Source organism: Trichechus manatus, unplaced genomic scaffold (assembly GCF_000243295.1).
Source record: "Trichechus manatus latirostris isolate Lorelei unplaced genomic scaffold, TriManLat1.0 scaffold00154, whole genome shotgun sequence".
Taxonomy (NCBI): Eukaryota; Metazoa; Chordata; class Mammalia; order Sirenia; family Trichechidae; genus Trichechus; species Trichechus manatus.
Window position 1 is genome coordinate 1,410,450 of NW_004444090.1, and position 21,872 is coordinate 1,432,321.

Consider the following 21,872-nt stretch of genomic DNA (forward strand, 5'->3'; position numbering starts at 1 on the left):
TTACTACAACCCAGGGTCTGCCCCAGCTTTGGTGTGGCTGTGGATGATCAGACTTTTGTGGATAGATTGATGTCAACTCAAAATGACCTGAGAATACATTAACTCACAATAGAAGGTACCCACTTTCAGTTATTGAAATAGGTGTGTCGGCTGGCACAATATTCCTTTACCTGTATTAGGGTATCTGGAAAACCAAAGGAGTTACTTAGGATTTCAGCAAGAGGAGGCAAGAAGCCTGTGGCAGAGGGACCTGTTTAGCTAAGGAAATATGCATATCCCCTGGAGTTAGAGTCCCTCCATTGCACAGTGCCGGATGTGCACTGCAAATAGGCTTCTCTGCACTCTTTTTTCCCTCAGGGTCCCCCACATCCTGCATAGATCCACACTTTTTCCTTATTAAATCTGCCAGTGCTACAGTTACTGGAGAAGCTTCCTTCCCAGTTGGAGTGGGTTAACTTCAGTTCTGGAGTCCCTGGGTGGTACAATTAGCATGCTTGGTTGCTAACCAAGAGGTTGGAGTAGTACCCAAAGGCACCTTGGAAGAAAGGCCTGGCACTCTTCTTCTAAAAAATCAGCCATTGAAATCTCTATGGAGCACAGTTCTACTCTAACACACATGGATTGCCACGAGTTGGAATTGACTTGAGGTCAACTGGTTAACTTCAAACCTAAATTTGCCCCCTCGCGGCTACTGCAAACTGTTTTCAGAAAAATTAACTCTAGGTATTTAGGTACGTTTTATAAAAGTGAAAATAAAAACTTAATAGTCTTCTGTTTAGAATTACCTTTTGCTTAGCGTAATTTTCTCTCCTTTAAAATCATTTTATGCTTGTCATTTCTGAATTGGCTGAGACCACATTGAACGTATCTTTTGCGTATTCCCTATTTTGAAAATAAATAAACTATAGTAGTTAACTATTTTCTTCTTTGTATGTTTGTGCTTACCTGGGAACTTAAGTGAAGGGTGAGTACTATATCGAGTGACTTTTTTGCATTTGGTCACTACTAAAAATGCAAAAACACTCCTAAGAGTCCACATTTGATATTGAAAACATTTGAAACTGATTTCTATCAATTTTACACACCTTTTTTTTTTTAATTACATGCTTTTTTTTTCCCTTTGTCTCCCAAGGTGACTAGCATAAATGGTTTTACTTTCTTTTGGTCTTCTTGGATCAAAATTAACGCTCTCACTTATATTTTAGAAATCAAAGATTTCTGCTTGTTTAGTAAACGAAAGATTTTCCCATAGCATATGGTAAAAATGCCAAAAGGCAATTTTTTAACGAAAATTGATTACCTTTTTTTCTTGTATCTTCCACTAACAATAAAACTGTTCTAAGTTGAGTAAATCCATAAAATGAAACATTTAAATGTCTGATACGAAAAATATGTTTGCCCTTTATATTTAATACTTTATCTTCACTGATATTACTTTGAAAATTTATGCAATACTTAGTAATACACCTTTGTATATTGTCTGCTTCTGTTGTTCCACAGAACAAAAGAGAGAAATTGATTTTATGTGGGTTTACTAGGTGTGTGTGTGTAAACAGGGTAAGGGTACAGGAAACACGAGAAGTCTTTTGTAATTAAAATTATTTGGAAGACGTAGATAGGTTTTTCACAGCTATCTTTTTTTTTTTTTTTTTTGGCCAGCACTTATCCCTGAAATGCAGTAGGAATTACTGTTGTTGTGAATAGAATAAGAAATAACAAAATTTCTTCTTTTCACAGCTTACTGTTAACATCTTGGAAGGAAACCGTGGCATTGGCTATGTTCATAATAAAAATCCATGGATTTTTTTATATTTTACAATATTTAGAGTAGACTAGTATATGGGTCATTCATTCTCTTTTAAAATTGTCTTAGTGCCTGATTTTTTCCCAACAAGGTTCATTGTGTACTAGATTTCTCAAAATTAAATGATTAAAATAAGTATTGGTCTTTATAAATGTTTATGTGTATATGCGTGTGTATATGTGTGTCAGGAGCCCTGGTGACACAATGGTTAAGCGCTCAGCTTAACCCACCCAGCGGCTCTGTGGGAGAAAGACCTGGCGATTTACTCCCATAAAGATAACAGCCTATCACGTGAGCCACAGCCTACATGACCCCAACACCAGAAGAACTAGGTGGTGCCTGGCTACCACTACTGACCACTGTGACTAGAATCACAACCAGTGATCACAAGAGGGTCCTGGACAGAGCCAGAGAAAAACTGTAGAACAAAAATCAAATTCACAAAAAGACAAGAGTTACTGGTCTGACAGAGACTGGAAGAACCCTTGAGACTGTGGCCCTAAGTCAACCATCTGAACTGGAACTGAAGCAATTTCTGGAGACTACCTTTCAGCTAAACCATAGGCAGGCCTGTAAAATAAACAATAACACCTGAGAGAACCATGCTGCTTAGAACAATCAATGATAAGAGATCAAAAGAGCGACATTTGCCCAAAAACAAAGATGAGAAGGCAGGAAGGGGTAGAAAATCAGGATGAAAGAAAACAGGGAACCTAGGACAGAAATGGGGAGAGTGCTAATACATTGTGGGGAATGAAACCAATGTCACGGAACACTTATGTACAAACTGTCGAATGGAAAACTAATTTGCTCTGTAAACTTTCACCTAATGCATAATAAAAATTTTTTAAAAAGAATAGCATACACTGCCCACCTGTGAGAAGTTTAGAGTCTAGGTCTCCACAACTTTTTCTGTAAAAGGCCAGAGAGTAAATATCTTAGGCTTTATAGACCATATGGTCTCTGTTGTAACTACTCAACTTTGCCGTTGTAGCAGGAAAGTAGCCACAGGTAATACGTAAACAAGTCGATGTTACTGAATCCCAATTAAATTTTATTTATGGATATTGGAGGAAAAAAAAAAGATTACAGCCTGGAAAACCTTATGGGGCAGTTCTACTCTGTTACGTTGGGTTGCTGTAAGTCAGAATGGACCCTATGTCACGTAACAACACCAACAAGGTATACATGTACATGTATATGTAGATATAGATTGTAGCATTTTCTTCTATAAAGAGCAAATGACCAGTGGTAGGGTGAAAAATCAACTGAGGAACATATAAAAAGAAACCATGTATGTGTTGTGTAAGAGAGCAACAAACATGTTGGGCTCGTGTGGTTCTGACTGAGCAGGCTGGAATGTGGCAGGAGCATAGGCTTTGGGCATTAAACAAACTGGAATGGGTGCTTGAATCCACCATTAAGTAATGCCACCATTAGGTAATAACTTTAAAAAGTTATTAACTTCTTTGGGCCTCAGAACCCTCAGATTTTAATCAGTGATTGGCATTGCTTTTTAAAGCTATGGCACCATGGGAGCACTTCTAGTTCTCACCTTTTTAATGAAATTATGGCAAAGACTAGATCTGGTCCATGGGAATATCAGTCACATATTCTGATAGTTTAGTTTCACACAAATAATTTTTAAGACTTTTGGTTAACTTATTAATACGAATAGAATATATTCTTGTTTTACAATTTAAATAACACAGAAATATACTTCAGTGCTTAAAAGATTGCCAGTTGCTATGTAACATGCTGGGGATATACATCAGATGAGTTCCCTCCCTTCATAGAATTTAGCATCTAGTGGAGAAGAGAGATAATTAAACTGATAATTGAGATACAGTGTGTAAGTGGAATGATAGCTAAACAGAGACATTAGAGATTTTCATTTTGTTGCTTAATCCATGGGGTACCAACTACAAGTACCATTTAGTAATAGCGCTCGTGTGGAAGTTTGGCAAACTGATTCTTGTGCCAATGATGATTTTTCGTACTTAGCTTGGAGTGTGATTTCCTTTAATAACAGGTAGAGCAGTTCTATCATTATTACTATATTTTTATTCTTGCTATAGGGTGTATTCTGTATTATGAATTATCATGTATGTTTGGAAATATATGTCAAAAATTGTTGCTTACCCTCAATTCTTCTTTCTGTGTTAATATATTTCATTATATCAGTACTACTACGGATCAGTTCATGAAAGTTGCTTCTGAGATTAACAAATTAATTTCAGTTAATTCATTCTTAGGAAGTGGCCATGTCAAATGGTTTCTGTTTTCATTGCAGAGTTCAGGATATTATTTTCCTGGGTATATTTTTATTTAGATTTAACTCCCTTTCTTTTCTACATTTATGAAGAAATATGGAGATGTGGTAGAAGAATTATTAGCCAAAAACTCTATAGAGAATTTTCAACCTTGTGCTAGACTAGATTTTTAGGTTCCAAAGTAACTTTCTGTAGCTACAAAGAACACTGTGAATCCATTTATTTTTGTAGACCCTTTGAAATGACCAACAGAGATAAATGTATGTCTTTTTCCTCACAGGATTTGTTACTCTTAAGAAAACATTAGCCAAACTACGTTTAACCAGATTAAATGCTCCTATTGTCATTATGTAGCAAAAATCTCTACGTGCCCTTGCTTTATGTTACTTGTGTTCATTTTGATTAACAGCTACATTTAAACAGGAAATGGCAGGCGTGTATTACAAATAAAGTTGATCTAAGAAATATTAACTGGACATATAATACTGCTAAATTTCTTTTGCCTATGTTTAAGAAAACAAAAATTCTTGATATTATACAAATTTCCAGTTCCAAAATCTCCATTAATTTTGTTTTGCTACTGCTATGTGTGATATTTTCTCTGTAACTATGTAGAAAGCTATTCCCACCATTTTATGAGATCCTGACAATAAGTCTTCCTTATTTTGTTTTGTTGTCAGTTCACCAACTCGGGTTAGTAAAACGTGAGCTGTTTAGGCAGTTGTTTCTAAATGGTGTACGATTTGCTAAAAATAGTGTATGATAGTCAGTGCTACCAGTAATCTAACTAAAAAAAATTTACTCCTTCCTGATTTTCACTCATTCCCTTAGAAATAAGCATGGAGGTTACTGAGTTATTTGGTTGGTTGGTTGTTTCAAGCTGCCACTAATAATAACAGGATGATAGGAATTTTTTTCCTAGTTTTCATTATAACAATGTAAAAAACCAGACAAACTTCAGGAATGTAGATATGGGAATTGGGACATATTTCAGGTGCAGGGCTCATAGGAATCATTTTCCTTTTTTCAATTTCAGTACTTCTCTTATGCATAACAATTATGATTAAATGAATCACAATGTACTTTAGCCTTAATGGGTTTTCTAACTTTTAAAAATGATAAACCGAAGGGTTTTTTTATTCTATAAAAAAAAGTTTTTCCTAAGTCTTGGAAAAACTTAAAAAACCCAAATTACACAGTTTATTTTTGTTGAACACAGAAAATGAGAATAGATTTGAAGAAGAATTGCTAGGGATATGAAAAATAATATTAAATTTAAGAATTTATAATGCTAGAAATTATATGGATGGAAAACATTGAGAAAAGATACCATAATTGAGTAAAAGATTAAAAGTAAAGTTTTAAAATAGTTTAACCATTACTAAAAGTGTTGTATGTAAAAAAGTTAATGCTTGACCAGATGGTATTATCAAATTTAAATGCATCCAGAGATTGTGCTTGTGTTTATTCAGTTTTAATTTTTTTATATTACCTTTTAGATCTGGTGCTCCCTCTCCATTAAGTAAGGTAAGTTTCTGTGTATTCACCTTTATATTAGTTTCTCAGTACAAGGTAGCATAACAAAGTCCTCTATTTAGAATAATTTTTTTTTTAAATAGGAGAAACTTTCATTCATTTATATTAAGACTGAAAGTGAATATATTAGTATAATGTTTTCCTGGTTTCAAAGCGCTTTAACATACACTGACAGCCCTATGAGATAAGTAAGGAAGGTGATATTACGCATGTCTTCTAGGTAGAGCAATCAGTTGTTGCTCGGTGTCTTTCAACAAGCATGTCCTTTAGGCAGTCTTCTATCATAATTTTAATAACTCCATCACCTTCATGTTGAAGGAACAGGATCAGGGCTATCAGTGAGAAGAGTTTTTACTTATGTAGTTATGTAACTTATGTTTGTCATTATATTTTCCAGGCCAAACTGTAATAAATGTGCTCTTTCCTCTTTGACCAGTTTCCATTATTTAATTGCTGTCATAACATTCAGGATATCATTATGCCTGCACTCGTGGTTCCCAGACACTCATGTGCTGAGCCACTGCCTGGCCCGCTTTATGAGATTCCCTCAAGGAGCTCAAATAAGCAATCAAATCAAATCAAACAAACAAACAGCTCCCCAGTGATTCTGACACAAAACCAGATTATAAAACCATTACATCTATGTGAAATTCCAACATATGACTGTTGAGTAGATTGTGATAAAATTGTGGCATCCTTAGTATATTTCTACATTTTGACCAAATCAAATTTTACTGAATTTTTTTTTTTGTAATAATAAGATTATGTTGATTCTGTTTTCCTAGCTCTGACATCTCCTCAGGGCTTGTTGTTACAAGGCAGTTTTTCTTTTGTGTGTGTGTGTGGTAAAATATATATAACAAAATATTTGCCATTTTAACCATTTATAAGTGTGCAATTCAGTGACATTAATTACATTCACCATGTTGTGCAACCATCTCCACTATCCATTTCCAAATGTTTTTCATCATCCTAAACAGAAACTCAGTGCCCCTTAAGTAATAACTCCTCATTTCTCCTGCTTCTCAGCCCCTGGTAAGCACAAATAAACTTTTATCTCTATGCATTTGTACAAGGTAGTTTTTAATGGGCTTTCGTGTCTGCTTTTTTGTTGGTAGTATTTATTACTGCCATTAAGTTCTCAGTGTTGTTTCATAAACATCATTTTGTAAGCATATTTAGGTGCATTAGTTAAAGAAAAAAGACTTGTTTTTTAAGAGGAGTTGCTTGTACAGAGATGACATGCAAATTAACTTTAGTTGATAATCTGTTTTCCACCTGGAAAATTTGAATTTTTACTTGAAGAGACAGACTTGAGTTGACATTTTGTGAGCAGTAGTATCTATATTAGGAGGCTTGGTGTTGCAACGGTTAAGTGCTCAGCTGCTAACTGAAAGATTGGAGGTTCGAGCCCACCAGCCGCTCCGTGGGAGAAAAGACCTGGTATACTGCTCCTGTAAACCCTATGAGGCAGTTCTACCCTGTCCTGTAGGGTTGCTATGAGCCAGAATCTACTCAAAAATAACCACAATGGTATCTGTATTATTCATGTGTTTTTCTTTATTAAAGTGCTCAGTGCTTGGCACTTGTGTATCTGTTGAATTTTGACTTCTTGATTAGTTATATTCTTGGACAAGTATACATTAGACAAATACTACCTATATCTGAAAATTCTTACAAATTTCTCATCTCCTCAGCCCTTTTTCTTATTCTATGAAAAACTTCCTTTCAGTTTGGTCTGTTTGAAATCAGATGTCCAGTTATGATAGTATCTCATAGCTCTTGCTTGGCCTTGGTCTTTGTGTATTTTATTGCTGGTATATGTCATTTCCACTTACAGAACTATGTATTGGTGGACTATTTTGAAATATTTCATCAATATTTCTCATGAATACACAGTGAATTAAAGGCACCAGATAAAACAATTGGATAGTTACTAAACAAAATGTTTATTTTTTTAATATATTAGCTGATTATTAATGCCTCTTCTTAAAAATAAGCCAGTTCATGAAAATAAATGTATAGACTTTATTTCATTTTTTTTTTTTTTTTAGTTTGAGCTATGTTCAAGGTATCTTCAAGCTTTCAGTGACTTGTATCTCGTTTGTAAATTGTTCTGGGCTATCTGTGAACTATTTTGCAAGTTAGATTTCTGGAGTTTTAAAGCCATCTGAGAAGACATCATATGAAATCTGTTTAGGATGAGAAGAGAAAAGAATGGCCTGAGTTTTCTAGCAATTATTACAAACAGATAATGTTAAAAAAATTCTGGCAACTAAGAAGGTATTTCCCACTAATTTTATATTCAGGGAATAAATTTAGCTTTGACTTTAAATATATGATTAGAAGTTGTTAGAATGTTAGGCCAAATATTTTTATCATAATTTTATATAAATTACATTTAACTTTTAAAATCTGAGACATGTTTTATCCAATATTTGATTATTTATTACAATTTCAATTCCAAATTTTCTTGGGTTTTTTTCCCACGAGGAGTTACCAGACAGTTGCTGGAAATGTCACGGGTCTGAAAAACGAAAGTCCTGTTGCTCTGTGTCCTGTAGATTCATATTTGACTAGAGTGTGTTGTGCATCTTCACTTTCAGTCTTCTCCAGCCACAACTGTTACGTCTCCTAATTCTACACCAGCTAAAACTATTGACACATCCCCACCGGTTGATTTATTTGCAACTGCATCTGCGGCTGCCCCAGTCAGGTTAGTTAAAGAGTATACAGTGAACTGTTTACTAATATTTTGATTAGGCTTTTATTTTGTTCTTATGTACTGTACCCAAATGATTACAAAATAAAGTCTAGCCCTAGTAACCTATGATATTTGGGGTTGTTTTTGGACACGGAGTAAGTTCTTTCCCACGACACAGTTACTTAGGCCTGTGTCTGTCAAAGCATTCAAAAGACCTAAGCTATAAAAATCACCCTGTTGCTTGCGAAAGGAAGTGGAAGAGTGATGAACACACTTCAGGTTCTATTGGAATTGGTTGCTGTGGAATATGTTTTCTAAAACTAATTTCTTGTGGGAAACTTAAAAGGTGTCTTGAAGTGTTTTAATGAAAAAATGTTACAGCTATAGGCTAATCAGCTGGTGTGTATGAGGAACTCAAACTCTGCTGGTAAGAAGAAACCTCTGGGGTGTTCCTAATCTTTTTTTATGGCACCTAGATGTTGAGGGCAGTGGTGGTTCAGTGGTAGAATTCTCACTTCCATGTGGGAGACCTGAGTTTGATTCCTAGCCAATGCTTGGTTTGCATATAGCTATGATGCTCAACAGGTCTCAACAGAGCTTCCAGACTAAGACAGACTAGGAAGGAAAGGCCTGCCAATCAATGAAAGTCCTATGGACCACAATGGTCAGATCCCATTGTGCATGGGGGGGTTCCTTGAGTCACTAGATGACAGCAGGGATGACAGCACATACTGTAAAATTGCAGGGCTGCCTAAAACGGAAGCCCCAACTCATAGGGTCACTTCCTCAAATAATAATTTTGAGTCAACCCTGTGGTTCTTTTGCCTTGAGAGGATTCTAGTCTCATTTTGTTGTATTTGTGATTCTGATTATAGATGTCCTATATTTGGATGATTGAATTTTGAAATATACACTAAATCTATTGTACCCATGTTAACTGTGTGCATTACTCTCTGCTTATTTATTTCTGCCCTTTACAATAGCAAGCTTGATAAAACCAAATCCCCTTTGCACTACACTAAGATAAATTGGTTCCTATAAAAGCTTTGATTCTGGACTTAATAATAAGTATGTCTTCATATTCTGGTCCTCAGACCAGTTGTAGTGATGAAATGAACATCAAAACTAGGCAGTGCTTTCAGAGGTTATCAGACTTTCAAAAAAAGCAACAGAATCTGTTCTTCCAAAGAGTTACTTGGAAACCCAATAAGTAAAAAAGATAAAGATGGAACTGCTATTTATGAGAAGGGTTGGGGAACCTGGGACCCTGATGACTTGGTACCTGGTCTGTTAACCTTTAGGCCACTGCCTCTCAAACCTAAATGAACATATGAATCACCTGGGGATTTTGTTAACATTAAGATTCTAATTTAGTTGATACGGGGTAGGCCTGAGATTCTGCATGTCTGAGAAGGCCTCAGAATGCTGCTGATTTGGGGACCACACTTTGAGTAACTGCTATTTTGGGGACCACAGTTTGAAGGCTGTAGGCACCTCCTTGGAACTTCTGTAAATGAAGGATCTTACAAAAGCACAACCCCAACTGAATAAGAATAAAAAAATGCAGAGCTAATTTTTGTGAGACCTCTTACAGGCAAATGTGATGTATTGTAATCTAACTTAGATAAAGCATAAATTAGTGATTAAGTATTTACTTTAGAAAACTATTCTCTTTTATAAATAAAATCATCTCATGACATAAATTTTTTTCTGAATAAAATAAATTTAAAAAATACAGAAACGAAAAAAAAATTACTCATAATCCCCTTACACAAATGCCTTTAATCCAAAAAAAAAAAAACAAATCCATTGCCGCTGAGCCTATTCCAACTCATAGTGACCCTATAGGACAGAGTAGAACTGCCCCCATAGGGTTTTCAAGGAGCAGCTGGTGGATTCAAACTGCCAACTTTTAGGTTAGCAGCCCAGCTCTTAACTATTGCACCACCAGGGCTCCATACCTTTAATAGTAAATAGTTGAAGTATATTTCTTTCTGTCACATTCTTCATAACCTGTATTTTAAAAGCTACCCAATGGATACAGCACATTTGAGAAGAAATCTTCTTCCCTGAAGCATTTAAATTTTCCCCTTTAATTTCTGCTGTATGTTTTGTTGAGTGACCCATTGCTTAAAGTACAGTTTAACTTCGCTATTGTCTTTAGAGTAGGGGTGAGCAAACTGCGGCCCATAGGCCAAATCCAGCCCTCTGTTTTTGCAAATAAACTTTAATTATAACAAAGGCATGTTCATTTGCTTATGTATTGTGTATGTCTGATTTCATGTTACAGTGGCAGTCAAGTACCAGTAAAGACCATCTAGCCCACAAAGCCTAAAATATTTACCATCTGACCCTTTACAAAAAAGTTTTCCAACCTTTGGTATACAAGTACGTTTGGTTACTTGGTGCCATACTTCCCAAAATACTATTCTTTATTTGATTGTAAATATCCAAAATCTTTGCTTTTTTTTTCTACATAAGTCATTATTTTAATACATCATTACATTATAAAATTTCAGAAATCTGATTAAGGCTGTACTTTCCTTTCAGCACTTCTAAACCATCTAGCGATCTCCTTGACCTCCAGCCAGACTTTTCCCCTGGAGGGGCAGCAGCAGCCGCGGCACCAGCACCACCGCCACCTTCTGGAGGAGCCACCACGTGGGGAGGTGAGTGGAATTAGACAGTCGCGCCATAATTTTCTATTCATTTTATTTAAATTGTAATCTAATTTAGGAAAAAAAAAGACGAATTAGTGGTTAATTATTCATTTTAGTGACGTATTCTCTGGTTTATAAATAAATTCATCTCAAGATAGGAAATTTTTTCCATACAAAAAAATTTAGGAAGTAGAGGAAAGGAAAAAAAATACCCATAAACGTTTTTATTCAGCTTTTAATTGTTATCTTTAACTTTCTGATTTACTCAAAATAGTGTTAAAAACGTGGAGGAAAAATATTACGGAGAGCATCTATTCATTGATACGTATATTGAGAGAGAGAGAGACAGTGAAAGTACCTGCAATATGGTCAGAATTCACAGCTTTGAAAACCCTATGGAGCAGCTCTTTTTTGCACACATGGGGTCCCTGTAAGTCAGAATCGACTTGACAGCAGCTAACAACAATATAGTTTTTATTTGAAAAGCTGGAACAAAGGAAGTATTTTCCTTTGCTATTCTAAAATTCTGATTATTTTAGTACTTGCTCTCTAGAGATTCAGCCCTTAGAGTATTGAATGTTCCCATGAACTTATGTTGTACTCAGAGGCAGCATTTCTAATTTTCTCAGGCATAGCCCACTTCATGGATTCCTTTAGGCCTGCACTGACTTCATTCACAGTATATTTGGCTTTATGCAGTTGGAATCTTATATAGATTCTTATTTGTGTCAGAAAAAATCCATATTAAACTGATTGAGAGGAATCATATCTAAGCACTTGACTCCCATTTGATTCATGGATCTCAAAAAAATCAAGCTTTTATAAATATTTCATTATAAAAAGCATATTTAATACTAATATAAAAATTAAGTTAATTACTGCATAATTCTAATAGCTGCACAAGAGTTGGTTCTAAATACCTTGCCCTACTGCGTCAAACTATCAAAATGAAAATTTCAATAAGTTAAAAACATACTTATTCAAAGTTCATACAACTTTAGAAGCAACAAAGGTAAAAGACTTAATAACTCATTAGTAAGGAAACCAGTAAGATGCTAAAGCTGGTTCAAAGAGCAATTTTGAGGAACTGGGTATTTATAGACATTTGAAAAGGATTATTAGAACAAGATGTCTAGGTCAGACACGAAACTGGTCAGTGCTCCGCAGGGCAGTAAAAATCGTAATCTCCCAGGCAGAAATTATTTTCATCTCTAGAAGATAAGATCTATAACTTAATGTGTTATTTCAGAATCTGAGTCCTTCAGTAGCAATAAATAGCAAAGTCAAATGAAGTTACATTCGCCTAGGTAAATAACCCTTGGGTGGGCTTGTTAAACAACATGTCAGTATGACATCGAGTGTAATGCTGTAACCTCTTGATTTTATTTTCAAGATTTTTTTTGTTGTTATTGTTACAAAATAAGCAGAAAGATAAGTTCTGAAATAAAGCTGCTAATGACAAATATAAGCATTTAAAATTTTGGTGCTTTTCTATTTTAAATATTTAACAATTCTTCTATGTTGAAATGGTCAACTCCTAAGACTACAAGTATCAATTTTTAAAAATTAAATTGTTCTTTCAGCTTCATTTAACTTTATTAAGTTTCAGTTGTTAAAGGAAGAGATTTCATAAGGCATTCTTCTGGTTCTCATGTTTTCTTTCTGAGCTTCATCTTTTTAAAATGTTTGATTATTTCAATTTGCTAATAATTTATTTTTATTACCACAGTGCTTTATATAATGTATTTTTTTCCTGTCTTATTTAAGGATGTTTCAAGTCCATATCCTTAAATCAGACCTTCTCAGTCATAAAATTAGTATAAATGACTTTTATAGAACTTCTGTTATTTTGAAATTTAGTTTTAATTGTAAATTTGTGGGGTTATGCAAAACAAGTTTTTTCAGTTTTATATGAATGTAGTAACTCTTTAAGTCCCTCAGCTATTTAAATCAGCATTATTTCACACTTTATAATTTTTAGAACTCATCAACTGTTGAGTGATTCAGTTAGAACTTTAATGAATAAACAGTGAAACCCCTCTCTCAGCTTATTCCCTGGTGTGAAATTGAAGAGAAATTTCTTCTTCTTTTTTTTTTTTTAATACTTTTGCCACAAAAAGAAGAATGTCAAATGGAAAAAAAGAAGAAAACTAGGTGAAATTTTTTTTAAATTGCAGTTTAACATTGTTATTCAAATTCATCTGAGTACTTTTTGCTAATTGCATAATATTGTAAGGAATAGGTTATAATAACCAATTTTCTTAGTATACATGTCAGTCTCGTTAGAAGTAACTGTTGATGATTGACACATTGGTATATCATTGACTGTGAAAGAAATAGCGTGGTTTTAGCCAGGGCTGTCCAATATGGATGTGCATTTTGTACATTGCTCACAGGCAGGTGAGAGGGGCTAAAATCTAGCCTGAATTCTGCTAGCCAAGCTGAGAGCTCTTCTTTTTATCCTTGAGGAAGAAGTCCTTTAGTCATTCTAATTTGTCTACCTAAAGGAAGCACTTTTTAAAATAATTATCACAAAGGAACGTTATAGGCTAACGAAAGCCTTGACTGAAGTCCTGATGGTTGCCTTCTAACAATTAGATAGCATCAGTCTTCTGTCTCAACAAAATATCTACAGCTGCAGTATTTCATAGCAATAGGAATGACAGTTTGAGGGGAAATTACTAATAACAAATAAATTCTCCAGTTCCTAAAGCAAAATAGTAAAAATTGTAAACCTTAAGTAATTGAAGTAAATGTTCACAATATAAAATTGGGAAACTCTTAATGTAATAGTTGCCTTCTGTTTACATTTATCCTGTAGGTACACAGTGGTGGTTGAAGATGATGCTAAGCTGTATCAAATATGTTTTGGATCATTTGATGAAACAAAAAAAGAAAAAAAAATCACTTTCCCAATCTTGTTTGATAAGATCAAATCACTTCTATTAAAACATATTTGAATTTGGTATAACTAGATAGTAAAATGCAAACTCTAAAAGTCATTAAACCTATTTACTGTAGATGTTTTTATCTGACCATAATGATAACAAAAAGCTTTCATTATCTCTGGACCATGGCCACTTCATGTTTCTCTTGGGAGTTATAGATTCTGATAAATATTTCTATTTTAGGAGAAATAGTGTAAATGACAGTTTTTTTGTTTTTTCTGTTGCATAAAGCAACAAATTTTAGCAAATTCATGTGTTACTAAATTTAATTTAAATGATACATACAAGATTTGGCATTTCTCTTGGCTGATAGTGTACTCATTTGACTGAAAGAGTACAGGACATTTTTAAATCCCCACCTGTGGTCTCATAAGAAGGAGGGTGTTCTATATTTCATAATAAATTCATTTCTCAGAAGCACAAATATGTGAGTCTGTGTGTGCCAGGTATATCTTGTTAGTTGTTGTTAGGTGCTGTCAAGTCAATTCCCACTCACAGTGAACCTATATGTACAGCAGAATGAAGCACTGCCCCATCCTGTACCATCCCCACAGTCACTGCTGTGTTTGAGCCTGTTGTTGCAGCCACTATGTCAGTTCATCTCACTGAGGGTCTTCCTCTTTTTCACTGACCCTCTACTTCACCAAACATGATGTCCTTCTTCAGGGACTGGTCCCTTGTAATAACATGTCCAAAGTACTTGAGACATAATCTCAATCATCCTCACTTCTAAGGAGCATTCTGGTTCTACTTCTTCCAAGATGGATTTGTTCCTTCTTCTGGGAGTCCATGGTATATTCAGTATTCTTCACCAACACCATAATTCAAATGCATCATTTCTGCTTGGGTCTTCCTTATTCTTCATCCAGCTTTTGCATGCATATGAGAGGATTGAAAATACCATGGCTTGGGTCAGCCACACCTTAGTCCCCAAGGTAATAGATATCTTTGCTTTTGAACAGTTTGAAGTCTTTTTCTGCAGATTTGCCCAGTGCAACGTGTCGTTTGATTTCTTAACTCTGTTTCCATGGGCATTGATTATGGATCCAAATAAAATGAAATTCTTGACAACTTCAGTCTTTTCTTTGTTCATCATGATGTTGCTTATTGGTCCAGTTGTAAGGATTTTTGTTTTTTTTTTATGTTGTGGTGTAATCCATACCGAAGGTTGTAGTTTAAATCTTTGATCAAAGTGTAAATCTTAAAAAATGTTTGATCTGAATATTCTACTTTTTGAGAACTATGAAATTTCCCTTAGGGTTTTATTAGAATTGAAATTAATTACTAACATGCATTTGAAACCTAATTAATTTTATGTTATTATATGACTCTAATAGTTTCCATGCAGTATATTACCTACAATGCAAGTAGTTTTTGTGGCTCATGTCACCATTTGCTTGTTAATAAAATCTGGGAGACATATCTATAGGCTGTTTTTGTACATGTGCATGCATACAGGGAGAATTATGGAAGCTTTGAAATATACAGTCCTATAATGAAATTGCAAGCTATTGTTATTATTAAAGCTATCATTAGGGAACATTTCCACAGCTCATCTGTCAGTTTGTCGTACTGTGGTGGCTTGTGTGTTCCTGTGATGCTGGAAACTATGCCACTTCAATTCACTTTCAAATACCAGCACGGTCACCCATGGTGGACACATTTCAGTGGATCTTGCAGACTGGTGATCTGCTTCTTGAAAAATTGGCCAATAAAACCTTATGAATTACAGCAGAACATTGTCTGGTATAGTGCTGGAAGAAGGTTGGAAGGCACTCAGAATATAACTGGGGAGGAGCTACCTCCTCAAAGTAGAGTCGACCTTGATGTGAATGGAGTAAAGCTTCCAGGACCTTCATTTGCTGATGTGGCATGACTCAAAATGAGAAGAAACGGCGGCAAAGGTCCATTAGTAATCAGAACATGGAATGTACGACGTATGAATCTAGGAAAATTCGAAGTTGTCAAAAATGAAATGGAATGCTTGAAGATAGATATCCTAAGCATTAGTGAGTTGAAATGGACTGGTATTGGCCATTTTGAATTGAACAGTCATATGGTCTGCTATGCTGGGAATGACAAATTGAAGAGGAATGGTATCACATTCGTCATCAGAAAGACATTTCAACATCTATCCTGTACAGCACCGTCAGTGATAGGATAATATTCATATGCCTGCAAGGAAGATGATGGCAAGCTGCGGCTGCTAACCAAAAGGTCAGCAGTTTGAATCCACCAGTCACTCTTTGGAAACCCTATGGGGCAGTTCTACTATGTCCTATAGGGTCCTGTGAGTCGGAATTGACTCAACAGCAACAAGTTTGGTTTTTTGGTTACAAGGACGACCAGTTAATATGACTATTTCTCAGATTTCCACACCAACCACTAATGCCAAAAATGAAGAAACTGAACATATTTACCAACTTCTGCAGTCTGAAATTGATCAAATGTGTAATCAAGATGCATAGGTAATTACTGGTGATTATAATGTGAAAATTGGAAAAGAAGAAGGATTGGTAGTTGGAAAACATGGCCTTGATGATAGAAACTATGCCTGAGATTGCATGATAGAATTTTGCAAGACCAATGACTTCTTCATTGCAAACACCTTTTTTCAACAACATAAACCACAACTATACACATGGACTTCACCAGAAGGAACACACAGGAATCAAATCAACTACATCTGTGGAAAGAGACTATGGAAAAGGTCAATATCATCAGTCAGAACAAGGCCAGGGGCCGACTGCAGAACATACCCTCAATTGCTCATATGCAAGTTCAAGTTAATGTTGAAGAAAATTAGAACAAGTCCATGAGAGACAAAGTACACCTTGAATATATCCTACCTGAATTTAGAGACCATCTCAAGAATAGATTTCCCATGTGGAACACTCATGACCAAAGACTAGACGAGTTGTGGAATGACATCAAGGACATTGTCTCAGTCATCTAGTGCTACTCTAACAGTCATACCACAAGTGGATCGGTTTAACAAAGAGAAGTTTATTCTCTCACAGTCCAGTAGGCTACAAGTCCAAATTCAGGGTGTCAGCTCCAGGGGAATGCTTTCTCCATCGGCTCTGGATGAAGGTCCGTGTCATCAATCTTCCTTTGGTCTGGGAGCTTCTCTGAGCAGGAACCTCAGGTCCAAAGGATGCGCTCTGCTGCCAGCACTGCTTTCTTGGTGGTATGAGGTTCCCATGTATCTCTGCTCACTCTCTCTTTTATATCTCAAAAGACATTGCATTAAGACACTAATCTTGTCAACCTCATAAGTATAAACTCATCACAGTGATAGAATTTACAACACATGAGGAGATCACATATAATCTCATCATAGTAGTAGAGTTTACAACACATAAGGAAATCACATCAGATAACACAATCATACAATACTGGGAATCATGACTTAGCCAAGTTGCTACACACATTTTTTGGGGACACAATTCAATCCATGACAGACATCAAACATAAAGAAAGCAAGAGGTCCTTAATAAAGACAGGAAAGAAAGAAAAGACCAAAATGAATGTCAGAAGAGACTTTGAAACTTGCTCTTGAACATAGAGTAGCTAAAGCGAAAGGAAAAAATGATAAAGTAAAAGAGCTGAACAGAAGATTTCAAAAGGTAGCTCGAGAAGACCAAGTAAAGTATTATACTGACACGTGCAAAGACCTGGAGTTAGAAAACCAAAATGGAAGAACATGCTCAGCATTTCTCAGACTGAAAGAACTGAAGAAAAAATTGAAGCCTAGAGTTGCAGGAGTGAAAGATTCTATGGACAAAATATTGAACGATGCAGGAACCATCAAAAAAAGATGGAAGGAATACACAGAGTCACTGTACCTAAAAGAATTGGTCGATGTTCAGTCACTTCAGGAGGTAACAGTTGATCAAGAATTAATCATACTAAATGAAGTTCAAGCTGCATTGAGGGCATTGGCGAAAAAAAAGGCTCCAGGATTGACAGAATACCAATTGAGATGTTTCAACAAACAGATGCAACACAGGAAGTGTCACTCGTCTATGGCAGGAAATATAGAAGACAGCTGCCTGGCCAGCTGACTGGAATAGATCCATATTTGTGGCAGTTCCAAAGAAAGGCAATCAAACAGAATCAGAAATTATTGAACAATATCACATACAAGTAAAATTTTACTGAAGATCATTCAAGATCAGTTGCAGCAGTACATCGACAGGGAACTGCCAGAAATTCAAACTGGATTCAGAAGAGGACATGGAATGAGGGATATCATGTCATTCCATGATGTCAAATGGAACTTGGTTGAAAGCAGAGAATACCAGAAAGATGTTCACCTGTGCTTTATTGACTATGCAAACACATCCAACCTTGTGGATCATAACAAATTATGGATAACATTGCAAGGACTGGGAATTCCAGAACACTTAATTGTGCTCATACAGAACTCGTACATAGACAAAGAGGCAGTCGTTGGAACAGAATAAGGGGCTAATGCATGATTTAAAATCAGAAAAGGTATGTGTCAGGGTTGTATCCTTTCACCATACTTATTCAGTCTGTATGCTGAGCAAATAATCTGAGAAGCCAGACAATATGAAGACGAGCATGGCATCAGGATTAGAGGAAGACATAAACAATCTGCAGTATGCTGAAAGATACAGCCTTCCTTACTGAAAGTGAAGAGGACTTCAAGCACTTACTGGTGAAGATCAAAGACTACAGCCTTTGGTATGGGTTATACCTCAACATAAAGAAAACAAAAATCCTCACAACTAGACCAATAAACAACATAATGATAAATGGAGAAAATATTGAAGTCAAGGATTTTGTTTTACTTGGATCCATAGTCAATGCGTATGGAGGCAGCAGTCAAGAAATCAAACAGGAGGCGGGGCCAAGATGGTGGAGTAGTCAGACGCTTCTGGTGGACCCTCTTACAACAAACACCCAAAAAAACGAGTGATTCAAGGCAGAGCTGAGGAACCAGACTGAGTGGCAGGGGGAGGGAGAGATGGTTCGGAAACAGCGAGGAGTTGCCAGACTTGACCTGGCAAGAGCCTAAGCCCTTCAGGCCTGATCAGCTTGTGAGTGAGCGGTGAGGCAGGCAAGTGGCAGTGCTCGGGAGGTACATTTCCCACACTGGGAGAGACACAGCACCAAAGAGTCTACACGGCCACCCGGAACCAGTGAGAAGCAGCCCTCATCCACAAAAGATAAGTACTTGCGTACGGCTTACTGCGCAGATCAAAAACACATCCCTTAGGGAAAAAACTCTCTCCCGTTTACCTCCCCGCTCCCTGCTCTGCACTGCGTCCTGGACCGGCTTCAGCAATTGCCGAGTCCCCTGGGCTGGAAGTAGGATCCGTCAGATGCCCCGAGCCATTCTCCCTGCCTTACAGAGTGAACAAATTAACAAACAGGAAAAAAATAAACTGCTGGCTCCCCTAAGCCAAGAACCCAGGGTAGGCACAGTTCCTTTGCCTAGGCACAGGTATAAGGGATCCACGGACTTTGAGTGCCTTTTCCTCTTCATAGATTTGTGTGGGCCCATCTCAACAGCGTAGGCCCTCATTACCACAGTACAACAGTATATCTAGCAGAAGTCTAACTTCAACTGTTCGGCTGTGAAGTGGCAGGTTCTTGACATTTGACACTGTTCTGCCCATTATGCAGGATCTTCATCTACCCACATCAGGGGCCTGAGGACTGGTGGCCCCACCCACAGCACCTAGCCACCTGCTATAGGGGCCCATGAATAAGAGGTGCCCCCCAGTCCTTACAGCCAACAGCATTAGGTGCTTATTGTCCGGCTGCAAAACCCACCCACCCACGCGCTCTAGGGAACAGGGACATGCCTTCCTCCTGGACACTCGGGGGCAGCCGTCAGCCCCCTGCCTTGCTCAGAGTGTGTCCCCCCGCTGCAGCCAGATGCCTGTGCCTACACCAATCACCCATGCCTGTCTAGGACTGTGAGAGCCTACACCACACACTTGGTGGCTATCTACCTGAGCACCTGAGCTGAATCCATACAGAAGAAGTGGGTGGACTCCTGAGCTCACATACCTAGTAACAGATCTAACTACCTGGTGACAGGACATTAGAGCTTCAAAGGTACCAGTAATCAAACTAGCTCATACGAGCAGCCTATTTGAGCATAACAAAACAAAACAAGAAGCTAGGACACAGCAAACATAAAATAAATATAATAACTTATTGATGGCTCAGACACAACAGTCAATATCAAATCACATAAAAAGGCAATCCATGATGGCTTCAGCAAGCTCCCAAAATAAAGAATCTAGAACTTTTCCAGAGGAGGAAAATTTCTTGGAATTACCAGAGGCAGAATACAAAAGATTAATATACAGAACTCTTCAAGAAATTAGGAAGGAAATTAAGCAAAATGCAGAACACACAGTAGAAGAAATTAAAAAGATTAGAGAAGAGCATAATGACGAATTTAACAGGCTGCAAGAATCCACAGAGAGACAGCAATCAGAAATCCAGAAGATTAACAATGAAATTTTACAATTAGGCAACTCAGTAGAAAGTCATAGGAGCATCATTGAGGCAATGGAAGTCAGAATTAGTAAGATTGAAAATAAAGCACTTGACACCAATTTATTTGAGGAAAAATCAGATAAAAGGATTAAAAACAATGAAGAAACCTGAAGAATTATGTGGGACTCTGTCAAGAGAAATAACCTACGAATGATTGGAGTACCAGAACGGGGGGGATAACAGAAAACAGAGAGAGAATTGTTTTGAAGATTTGTTGGCAGAAAACTTCCCTGATATTCTGAAAGATGACAAGATTTTTATCCAAGATGCTCATCGAACCCCACATAAGGGCATTTCCAGATAAACAGAAGTTTAGGGAATTTGCAAAAACCAAACCAAAATTACAAGAAATACTAAAGGGAGTCCTCCGGTTAGAAAATCAGTAACATCAGATAACAACCTAAGACTAGAACACAGGAGAGAGCAACCAATATCAACCCAGATAGGGAAGTCACAAAAGGAAATCAAAGCTGAAACACTGAAAATAGGGAAACAGATGTCAATATGTAAAAGATGACCACATTAAAACAAAAAACAGAGACTTAAAAAATGTAGACAGATTTTTCATATGGAGAGGCGATACAAAGAAATAAAAGACTGGTATAAACTTAGAAAAATAGGGGTAAATATTAAGGTAACCACAAAGGAAACTAACAATCCTACAAGTCAAAATAACAAACTAGAAAAATATAAAGACTCAGCAAACACAAAATCAACAACAATGAAAAAGATGAAAAGAAAATACATAAAGAAAAACGATGCAGCACAGAAAATTAAGTGGAACAAAGAAACTGAACAACATGCAAAAAAAGACATCAAAATGACAGCACTAAACTCATGCCTATCAATAATTATGCTGAATATAAATGGACTAAATGCACCAATAAGAAGACAAAGAGTGGCAGATTGGATTAAAAAACACGATCTGTCTATACGCTGCCCACAGGAGACACACCTTAGACTTAAAGACACAAACAAACTAAAACTCAAAGGATCGAAAAAAATACATCAAGCAAACAATACTGAAAAAAGAACAGGAGTAGCAGTATTTATCTCTGACAAAATAAACTTTAAAATAAAATCCACCACAAAGGATAAGGAAGGACACTGTATAATGATTAAAGGGTCAGTACACCATGAGGACATAACTATAATAAATATTTACGCACCCAATGACAGGGCTCCAAAATACATAAAACAAACTCTAACCAGCACTGAAAAGAAAGACAGACAGCTCCACAATAGTAGTAGGTGACTTCAACACACCACTTTCGGTGAAGGACAGAACATCCAGAAAGAAGCTCAACAAAGACACAGAAGAGCTAAATGCTACAGTCAACCAACTTGATCTCATAGACATATGCCGAACACTCCACCCAACAGCAGCCAAGTACACTTTCT

General features: G+C 36.5%; 1 protein-coding gene across 5 annotated transcripts in view; it reads left to right on the forward strand.

Moving 5' to 3' along the window:
• The window catches only part of SNAP91 (synaptosome associated protein 91), a 173,394-nt gene that overhangs the window by 98,702 nt on the left and 52,820 nt on the right, over window positions 1-21,872 (forward strand). For 3 of the 5 annotated variants that reach the window (XM_004386043.1, XM_004386042.1, XM_004386045.1), the window contains 4 exons: window positions 959-964; window positions 5,577-5,604; window positions 8,220-8,329; window positions 10,868-10,986. In XM_004386043.1, the coding sequence (XP_004386100.1) occupies window positions 959-964; window positions 5,577-5,604; window positions 8,220-8,329; window positions 10,868-10,986 (263 nt within the window). The remainder of the gene's footprint in view (window positions 1-958; window positions 965-5,576; window positions 5,605-8,219; window positions 8,330-10,867; window positions 10,987-21,872) is intronic. The other 2 variants (XM_004386044.1, XM_004386046.1) reach the window with 1 other exon arrangement.